The sequence below is a fragment of the Heliangelus exortis genome, chromosome 1 (assembly GCF_036169615.1).
Source record: "Heliangelus exortis chromosome 1, bHelExo1.hap1, whole genome shotgun sequence".
NCBI lineage: Eukaryota > Metazoa > Chordata > Aves > Apodiformes > Trochilidae > Heliangelus > Heliangelus exortis.
The window spans coordinates 175,769,653-175,780,383 of record NC_092422.1 but is presented as its reverse complement, the minus strand read 5'-3'; the positions used below and the strand labels follow the sequence as shown (position 1 = coordinate 175,780,383).

Sequence of the window (10,731 nt, the reverse complement as noted above, 5' to 3'; positions counted from 1 at the left end):
TGCAAAGCCATCTTCCAGTCTGGGAAGGTGGCACAGTACCTTGTCATATGGTACACACTTGCCTATTGGAAAGGAAAACAGTTTGCTCCTTGGAAGCATCCATGTGGGAGGTCAGTACTATCAGCAGCAGGGCTGACACCTTCTTGAGGTGGGAAGGGGTCTGACCTTCCCTTCAGCTGAACATCAAAACCTTACCAAGGAGTTTTCAGGGGCTCTGCCTCGCCATTCTGAGAACAGGACACAGGCCTTGAAATGCCTCCAAGTGAAACCACTGCAAAATTTATGTAGGCAGAAGGTAATTACCCAGATTAGACTTTGGCTAAGGCACAAGACTGACATTTAGCAAGGGAGTTTGCCACAGGAGCTTAAATAACCACAAGTGTCTGCCACTTCCTTGAGTTTACATTTTTAGCTGAAATACTCATCTCCATCATCAGAGCAGGCCTCACACCAGAGAGGACCCATGAGCCGTTTTTCAGCAACCACAACCAGCAGCTCCATCCAAACCTTCTCAACAGCAATGCTCATCACCCTCTTCTTCAGCAAAAGAGCAACACCAACAGCTCTTACCAACCTTGCATCTTTCCTTCCTTTTTTCCCTTTTTCTAGGTTTTCTTCTTCTGCATTCTCATCTTCCATATTTCAGTATTCCTTTTTTTGCCATATCACCTTTTTTTCCTATATCCATTTTTACCTCCTGTACAGTTAGATTCCTCACTTCCCCCTGTCCCTCTTTCCTTAAAGTCTGGCTTTGGTGTTGTTTTTTTAACACTTTGTTGTCTTCCTCCAAACTTTCTCCATCGTGATTTCCCTGAGTTCCCTCCCTATCTTTCATTCTCCCTTACAACCACTTAGCTGCTTCTGGCATTTGATTAAATATTTTGCTGTTTCTTATAATTCACAAAGCTGGTGGGGTTGCAACCTTGGTCTGCATTCAAGCATTGCCACAACTGTCAGGAGATCCCAAGCTTCACCTTTAATTTGGTTGTGGAAAAGTGACCGTAGGCTGATGTTTATGTCATGGGAGCCTATGCAATTACAAAGGCATTTGAAGACTTATTGTACATATCATATTTCCTTTGATACTGGTCTAGAAATACTCATAAGTTGTGATCCTGAGGCAAAAGGAAAAATGTTGGAAAATGTTTCAGTTAGTTATAAATTACTTTTGGTGGGTTCTAGTCAATAAATATAAAACCAAAAAGGTATCCTCACTGTTTTCTTGCCGTAACTGTATCATTCCTGACAGTTCACCAGTGGATCCCCTCTCCATTATGCTTCATTTCCCTCCAGTAATGTGTCCCTGCCTCTGGGAAAATCTGTCTCATTAACATTTCTAGCTTCAAGCTTACAGGTAACCACTAGAAATATTGGGTGACCTTAAGTAACTATTTCTTTTTGGTGTGGTTTTATGTAAAAGAAATATTATTCTATAATTTATTGAAATGAGCAAATTAACTAATTTTGGTACTGCATCAAAACGTACCTCTTATCTTTCAATATTTTGGCCACTGCTCAGTTTTCTTCATGCTATCACTGCCTTCACACCAACTGAAGCACCCAGAACCAGAACTGATCTGACAGGGAGAGATGTCTACTGCTACACAAAGAAGGGCTATGTGTGCCATCACCTGTGATGTGATACCTCCAGTTGTGCATCTGCAAATTACATTGGCACTGCTTTTACCATATCATATTTATAGTTCACACCCTGCTTGTTGTTCAACTGATACCGTATGAAAGTCTTCTTTCACCTGAATGCTAGATGCTCATCAAGTTTCTCTGTCTGGCACTAGGGTTAGTTCTGCCTGGATACAGTCCTACACACTTGTATTAAACGGATCTCAGTTAAATAATTCTGCTGCATCCTTAAAAAAGTCTACATTAATTTTTGACCTTTAAGTCAACATGAACTGCAGCTCTATTCACCACTCACTTTCCCTTCTGTTAGATCAAGGTATAGGACCTGGTATGCAACATGAGTGACCTGGTACAGCCCACAGCCTAATTTTGGTTGTATAGGTTGTATATAGGCTCATGAAACATTTTTCCCCGTGTCAGTATGAAACTGCAGTAGCCTATGGCTCAGTTACTGTCCTCCAAGGAGGCTTGAAAGGTGCAGCTGAGAAAGATCTCAGGGTCTTTCCCTGAAGACTTGCCTAATGCTCATGAACTTGATGCAAACATCTGATTTTTCACTCACAGGAATGCAGGACTACTCTTGAAAGCTTCAAACAACGTTTATTGTAAATTCACGGGGAAAAAAAAGAAGAAGAAAAAAAAGAAAAAGAAGAAAAGAACACAGTTTGGTAAACTGTTGCATCTCAGCGTGAGGAACTTTTCCAGTGATGTGCAATCAGATAATGAAAAGAATATTTTAATTAAGCAGCAATTTCTCAATAGAAATCTCATTAAATAAAAAAAAAATATTTCCATATTTACAGATTACAAAGCAAATGTATCCTTAAAGCATTTTTTTCGTCTTTAGCATGTTTATTTCTTTGAAAGAAAAGAGAAATAGTTTTAATCTAAGAGTGTGCTTTGGAAGCAGCTTGCTAGGCAGTCTCTGTTAACAGATGAGCAGCCTCTCCTTGACCACTGCAGTGCTCTGCTTCTTCTCTTGTCCAGGCTTTCACCGAAGAGCTTCTGGTACATCCACCTATGAAGTGAGGGTGGGGACAGTGTTCAGTACATTGTCTTTACAGTCAAAAATACAGCAAAATTCCTACCTGAGAAACACTCCCAAGAGCTGTGTGCTGTGCACCAGTAGCAAGCCTGCACCTGGGGAAGTATCTCACTTTATGTCAAAATCACAATTAAACAGAAATCTATGTGCTGATAAAAACACAATCAGAGGAAAGCCTCATCCAAGGTGCTTTCTTATGCACATATTTTTTACAATGATGATGGTGATGATGATTGTTATTATTTTAATATGCATGTACCACAAGTATTGAGCTTGTGGTATATCTGAGCCACAACCAGTTACTGAAATAGGATCTCTTACTTACCCGCCTTAATTGCTTTAGGCTGCTTGAACGAATTGCTTCCATAAGGTTGTCATGGAGAGACCGCTGTGGCGTGGAGGGACGGGTGGAAGGTTGTGAACCTTCCTCTGATTTTCTGTCTGAGACTGATCTTAGAGAATCTTTAATTTCTTTCAATAAGCTGTTCTCATGTTTTTTGCTTTTTTTGCCTTTTTTCTTTTTCTGTCCGTTCTGTAAGGCTTCTTTGGAGCTTTCGTGCTGTTTGATGACTTCAGCTATATTCCTGGTTGGTGCCTTCTTCTCTGGAATAACTGGGGGAGGAGGGGGGGGGTGGAGGTGGGGGTGGAGGGGGAGGTGGGGGTGCAGGAGCTGGAGTCTGGCTTTTCACAGGCACTGCTTTCTTAGGGAGCCTTGGTGAGGACCAAGGGGAGCTCTTAGGGGACACGTAAGGTGAGGACCGAGGCGTCTCTTTCTGAAAGACTTTGCTCTTTGCATTGATGGCTCCATCACCAGACTCTTGTTGACGCTGCTCCTGCATACGTTTTTGCCTTTGTTTATCCATGTTTCTTGTCAGGATACTTGTCATGCTCATTCTCGGGCCAGCAAGGTCAAAGTGGTATCCAAGCTTGACCAGAGTTGTGTTCTCTTTCAGAAGTTTAACTATGTCCATTTCCACCTGGCTGCCCATGATGTGCCTTTGATTGTGGAACCGCAGTTCTGTTAGAACCTTGTTACTCTGCAAAGCTCTCATGATGGCCAGCACTCCTTTGCCTGTGATAAAATTTGACTCAATATTTAGACTAGTTATATGCTGATTTACCTTTAACATACCAGCAATAGCTATTGCAACATTGTCATCAGCATGTGTGTTAGCCAAGCTGAATGACTTAACAACTGTGTTGTCCCTCAGGGCTTGGGAAAATTGTATAAGCATCTGTGAGGTGATATTTTCAATGTTGTTCAGATTTACCTCTGTGGTATCAGGATCATTGCTCCTAACTTTTTCCAAAGCATCTTCTATAACTGTTGGATTTCCACAAGGGTGGATGGCTTTGCTTTTTGAGCTCAGACTGTCAGTGTCTTTTCCATCATGGCCATTGAGTAAGTTTTCATTGTCCCTTTCACCGTTACACCTTTTGTGTCTGATCCGGTCAGAACTCCTGCCAGCCTCAGGTTTTTCACCAGCTGCAGCATATTGCTTTTCCTCATCGTCATCATCAGTGTTGTCTCCCTCTTCCTCCTCCTCCTCCTCTTCATCATCTTCTTCTTCTTCTTCTTCTTCATCCTCTTCAGTATATGCCTCCTCAGACACTTCACTATTGCTTTCTGTGAAATATTCTTCTTGAATATCTTCTGAATTGTCTTCTTCTTGCTCAGAATCCTGAATAGGAATGTAGTTGTGGGTGTTAAACGCTATTGCAGTAATATAGCTACACTGCCTTTTTACACAAAAACAAATAAGTTAATATTGAAAGATAAAAATAAATCCCCAGAAGCAGACAGTAAGGAGAACAGAAAATCTTTCAGAACCTAACACCTTTTTAATGTTACTGCTTCCATATTCCTTAGAAGGCAAATGCTTTGTGTAAATTAAAACAATTTTACTGATATCTATGATTTCTGCTAAGAGAAAACTTGACACAAGTTATTGCAACATGGGCATACTTCGTGCTTTCTATGTGTTGGCATATCCACAGGGGCTGTTGTTTGGCCACTTGCCTGCAGAAATATAAGACTGCAATTTCAGAATGGACATGATCTGGTAGCAACAAGTTTCTTGAGTTCATAAGGATTAGACATCAGTATCTGTTCTCCAGCTCCCTTGCATGTTAAAAAGAATAAAGATTGCCATGACTTAGAACACAAGTAGTGTCTGCTTGTGTGTATTGTCATGCAAAATCATACAGAGTTACAGGAGTCATGGTAGAAAGACTCTGGATTCACTGCATGGACTTTACACATATAGAAGCTATTTGTAAAGAAAAGATTCAGACACATTTGCACAGGTAGCAACCAATCACTTAGAAATAATCCACAAAGGTTTGCCAAGAGCTAAGACTGTTCTCACTAACAGCTGTGGCAGGTCAGCTGCTGTACTGTAACTCATTATAGCTCTTATGCCTACAGGGTAAAATGACTGCTTTTCTACACCTCAAGGTTATTTCAGTGTGTTTGGTGGGCACCAAAAATGACAAATTTGGATCTACTTCTCAAAGCTCTGAGTAGTGTCTTCAGCAGTTGTGATGGTGGCAGTGGACAATTTTCTGTGCAGGACAGAAAATTGTACCCCAGGGAAGTCTCATTCTCCATCTGGACGACTCCAGAAATGTGTAGACCATGACTGAACCCTCACATTGTGACCAAACTTAAGCCTCTTTTTTCCCCCAAAAAAATCCCTTGTCCCATTTGGTCTACTGGACAAGCCACAGCATATGCCTTTTTGCTGACAGTTGAGAATATATACAAAATTTTGGATCAAATGCAATTGTTCTGTATTCACTACTTCATTGATATTCATATTTTAGCTTTTGTTAAATATTAAGGGTTATTTCACAAAGTGAGTGTGCTCTGCAGAGATGCAGTGATTCTGTTTGTGCTTCTGGAAAATAAAAGGGTTACTAATGTGACAGCCTGTTTTTAGAAAACCTGTGCAGTTTTAGGTTTTCTTAATTATCTGGCTGTAAAAAATGCAGGAAAAGGTGAAAATAATAATAATAACCGCAGGTTGCATGATACCATTGCAACATCTGAATCAGATTTCTGCACACATTTAAAACAGTCAGTAATTGTGGTGTTTGCAGAAGCAAGACTCTAACAAAACAGGGCATGGACCTATTTCAGCCTATGGTCCAGCACCTGGAGGGCTTGCAGGCTCTGGCCCCGTTGCCCTGCATATGGGGGTCTTGAAGGGTTCAGTCCCATTGCTCCTCGTGTGGATCAGGCAGAGGAAGACCCTTGTGTTGAGAGATGTGTGTTCTGTGCTCCTCACAGAAACAGGGCTGTGTTTAAGCCAGGTTATTATGGCACTAAGATTTCTGTCTGTATCTTCTGTACATATATGCAGACTTTTAAAAGCTGAAAACACCATGTAGCCAGGAACCCATCTTCATGCCTATGTTTTTATCTATCCAGGAATACATAGTGCAGCCTTCAACACAGCTTCAGATGAGCATGAGTTAGTGCCTGTAAATGGACAGCTAATATGCTTGATGACACTAGATTGATTTTATTTTTTATTTATTTCTTTTAGTGGCATTTATGGGGCTAGAGGGGGAGTTTAGTTACATACATGGTTTGGTGTCACACCAATAATCTGTGCAATAATTTTGAAATCGAGTACTCTCCTTTTTGCAGATCCAGAGTCATGTTCTGCTGTTGTGACAGCATTTCAGTGCAGCCTGCAAGGCTTCATTTTACTGCATACTAGCAACTTTATGAAAAATTAGGACTAAGATAGTCAATGCAGAGAGGTAAATATCTCTGAAGGGCAAGTCATTCACCCGAAAAAGCTACCTACAGGATGTTTGGGTGGAGCTGCTCTCCCACTACCAGCTATAAAGGGAGCAGAAATAACCATCTTAGATAAGGAGTCTAATTTTCAGACAGTTGAGGGCAAGAAGAAAATTGCTTTAAAGAAACTAACTCAGAAGGAGCTTTCCTACTGTCTTCAGTGGAGAGAGACTTTATGCCCCCTACATCAGCATATCAACATTTTCATATTTATGGATGCATTTATGAAGTTTCTTCTCAGATCAAATAGTATATAGAGGCTTTTGTTAGCATTTTGAGGTTTAGCCAGTGCCCGTTGTTAATTCTGCAGAGACATGGAAAAAGAAAAAAGAAACACTGCCATTATATAAGACACCAAACTAGACCTGTTCAGAAGGTTTTTTTGGAACTGTTCAGGTTTTGAGTTACAGGCTCAGCTGGAAATAAACATTAATCTTGCCATTGCCTCCCTAGGACTTGACAAACAGGGAGTGAAAGCAATGTCTGCAAGCTGATACTAATGGTCTGTTGACAGATACTGGTCTGTGCACTTGCCTGCAAAGGTGTTACACCACCATTCACAAGCAGTAGAAAATACTTATGTGTAAAGAAATCCTGGATATTATTATTATTACAGGTTAATTTAATCCGTATGATTTTTCTCTAGGACAATATTTTATCTAATGCACAAATGAAGTTATTTCCTTGCAAATAAAATGAGTTCCTGATTCAAGGCTGTTAGAAGTTCTGAGCCCAGTTTTGCTGTCTTTGCCTTTGTTGTATTGTTTTCTAACTAAATGTGGGAAAATGTCGTCTCATAAACAGTGCCAGAACTTGGTACGAAGCAACTTAAAAATCAGAAACCTACTCACATCCCCAGGTCCCTACATTGCTTTGAAATGACATGGAGCCAAGGTGAAAACAGCAGTTGTTTTCTGATAGAGCTCAGTCTCACAGATAATTTTAGCAAGGGCCTGAGGGATGCAGACATGGACATCAGCTTAGACTCAGAGTGTTCACTGCCTGCTAGGGCTGAGCCATTCACTCCTGTTCACTTGCAGTTCAAACGCTGGCTTTTATTATTACCTTTTTTTATTCTCGGGGACAAACTGCCACACAAGCTCTATTTATTTTTTTGGGGGGAATACACAGAAATAGTTTGGCTGATCAATCTACCCCAGGCCACTTTTTAAATAATTTACAGTTACCCTCTGACACCCGTTTCCAGCAGATTCCCGACTTGTGCCATGGATCAGCAGCAGGAACAAAGCAACATAAGCTGCTGACTGCCATGCAGCTTCCTTCAGCCAGCACAAAGCCTGGTGAATGCTTATTTGGTTTCTGACATACCACATATTCAAAATTCTCTTCCCAATGTGCTTTGCACAAGTTGATATTGATTTTTTTGCAGGTAAGGAAAAGACACTTTTTTAAGCTTTTAAACAAAATCAAATGATACCCAGAAGTCCACATCACTCCCCAGCAATAATTTATAGCATGCCTGTTAAAATTTATTTCTATTTTAATCAGTAGCAATAATTTGAATTTTCTTCTGTTCTCAGCCAAATTTTTAAAGTACCTCCAGAGAGAGCAAAAGCGCACACACAAGTGCTGCTAATGATGTTTTTAGAAATGTTACAAAACACTGAAAATAAAAAAAAAAAAAAACCAGAAACAGTGACATCTTTCTAGGAAAGAGCAAGCCTAAATATTTCCAGGAAAACAGTGGATGCCTCAGTGTCTTACCTTGTCACACGCACCCAACCTCTCTTTTTCCAAGAGTTTCCTGGTCTCCCTCTCCCAATAGGCCATCAGTGCTTCCCTGCTGAAAGTCCCTGTGGGTGTTTTCTCAGTCAGGCTCTTCTGCCGTTGTCCCACGGGAAGGTTCCTGTCGGGCTCTATGTCCTCCAGCTCCCGCTCCAGCTCCTTCAGCTCCTCTTCTGTGAGAGAAGCCAGGAGCTCATCTTCATCAATATCTTCATATTTACTGAGCTCTCTTCTGTAGCCAAAGGTAGACATGGTCCCGCTTGGTCAGGCTGGTACAGACCTGAAGTGACAGGGCATTCAAGAAGGCTGAAGCAAGCAAGCTGTGTCTCTTTTGGTCAGCAACTGTTTTCCTGAGTAGCTGAGGCACCCTTTTAAGAGTAATCATCAGGGGCTTACGACAATGCATGAAGGGATGAAAGCATGCTCCGTTTTAAGCATCAGACGTCATCTGGACATCTGAACAGCAAGAATGTCCCAACACTAGTGTTTGCAGGTCCCTTAAAGAGGGGGATTATTGACACACTGGTCACGGCCATATTTAGATCAGGCGGCTGGTGGGAGAATAGCAGCCTTGTGGGTGGGGGGGGTGGCACCAAATAAAACCCTGGGCACATTTACACTGACTTGGGCTCCAAACTGCGGTAGAGAAAGAATAATGCAAATCCATTCAACCCTGAGCTGCCACTGGGGCTGGAAATAAAACGCCCGTGCCCTTCTGCACCGGACTTCCTCTTGGTTTCATGGGTTCTGGGGGGAACTGCCTGTTGTCCCACCAAGGTGTTTGCAGGACACATTGGGGTCTGTAGGAATGCAGCCCGTGGGGAGGTGATCGGTGTCCTGGCACCCACGGGGAGCACTGTTCCCACAGTGTCATGCCTGGCCTCTAACAATTCACACAACTGGATTATTTAATAGTTCCTTTTTTTTTTTTTTTTTTTTTTTTTTTCAAGGATGGAGAAGTAAAGGGAGAATCAGCATGAAATGAACATTAGTGGCTGATGTGAGATATTTTTTTTCTTGTGCTCTGCTGAGGGAGTGAGAAGAGTCCCCCAGAACTCTAGGGAAACCCTCCCTGGGTGGGCAGAGGGGCTGTCTTCATCACTTCTGACAGCCAGCAGCACATGAAGGCCTCTAGTGGCTATTTTAGTTAATGCCCATTGCCTGCTGCAGATGACTTGCGTGCAGCTGGAGAGTGCCCTTCAGTGCCTAATTTTAAAGGTGTATCTCCAATATCATGTGTGCTAATAAATGAGATAAGGTTTTGATATTGTCTTTTATAGACAAGGTTATCTTCCAGTGTAAGAAACCGAAGAACAGAAAGTTAAACTTAACACAATTTGTTGTTTTTTCATTGTGTTTTTGTGTTGGTTTTTTTCTTTTGGTTGTTTTTTGGTTTTTTTGGTTTGTTCTTTTTTCAGTTTTCTCTGTTAGCAGTGAATGATGGTGAACTAACATCATTTTCTGAAACATTCAGGCCAGCAATATCTGCAAACCTGTGCTATGCTTGTATGTGAGAGGGAGAGAGAGAGGAAGAGAGAGAAAGGTTGATTTTGGTACAGGGAAGCAGGAAAACATTTGTAATGATAAATGTCAACTTTATTAAATGATAACACATTAGTTAGAGTGTAAACGCAAGTAAAAATAATTTGAACTATGGTTCTTGTCCAGCATCATCTCTTTTTGGTTAGTATGGATGGGACAAATAGTTAATTTAGTTTTCCTATTATGTATATTGGTTTACTGGCAATGGAAAGAGGAGGTTGAGCATGATTTTCATTAACAGATTTGGTAAAGAGAGTTCATTTCTTCTGTGATAATTTTTCTATATGCATTTCATCCAGATTAGCTTGGCCATGTGATAAGGGAATTTAAAGATGTTGCTAAAGATGGAAAAGGTATTCTGTTGACAATGTTTTGCCCAAAGCAGAGGGAAGATCAGTGCAATTAGGTAAGGTTGTGAGAGGTCTGTGTCCTTTCTTCATTCTTCCTATACATGTAACTCATGGTAGTTTAGGCTGCATTTTTATATGGACAAGGCCAAGGATGAAGACCCATGAATGTGGACATGTGTAGAATGTAACACATGGCAATTTACACACACACAAAAAAGATGCTAAAACTCTAAAGCCAAGCATTTACAGGTCAGAAAATGTAGGGATAATATTTGTCTTCACATGTTGATGAGCACTAAACCACAGTTCTTAATTCTGTATGACTGTAATCACATACTTTGATCCTGGAACCATAAGTCCCCAAAAGCAAAACCTTTGCTTTTGTTCAGTGTACAAGAGAAACCATGAACACTTCATAAACAGCCTTTCAGCAACCTTTTTTGCCCCTATCAATGGATTTTTTTGTCCAGCAACCATTTCAGGAGATATGGAGGTGTTACCAACCATTATAAGGAGGAGGAGTAGAGGTAGAGAGTCATTACTGATTTGTTTGAAAAGTGCCCACTAATTTCATCCCTAGGATTCCCTTTTTGGTG

The 10,731-nt window shown here is 41.0% G+C and overlaps 1 protein-coding gene across 1 annotated transcript; it reads right to left on the bottom strand.

The window, feature by feature from the left end:
- Positions 1 to 2,472: 2,472 nt before the first annotated feature.
- LMOD2 (leiomodin 2) lies at positions 2,473 to 8,694 on the bottom strand. Its single transcript, XM_071733768.1, is given in 4 exon segments — positions 2,473 to 2,659; positions 3,012 to 3,318; positions 3,320 to 4,368; positions 8,223 to 8,694. Coding segments are annotated over 4 exon segments (1,656 nt in total). The 5' UTR covers positions 8,496 to 8,694; the 3' UTR covers positions 2,473 to 2,632.
- Positions 8,695 to 10,731: the final 2,037 nt, after the last annotated feature.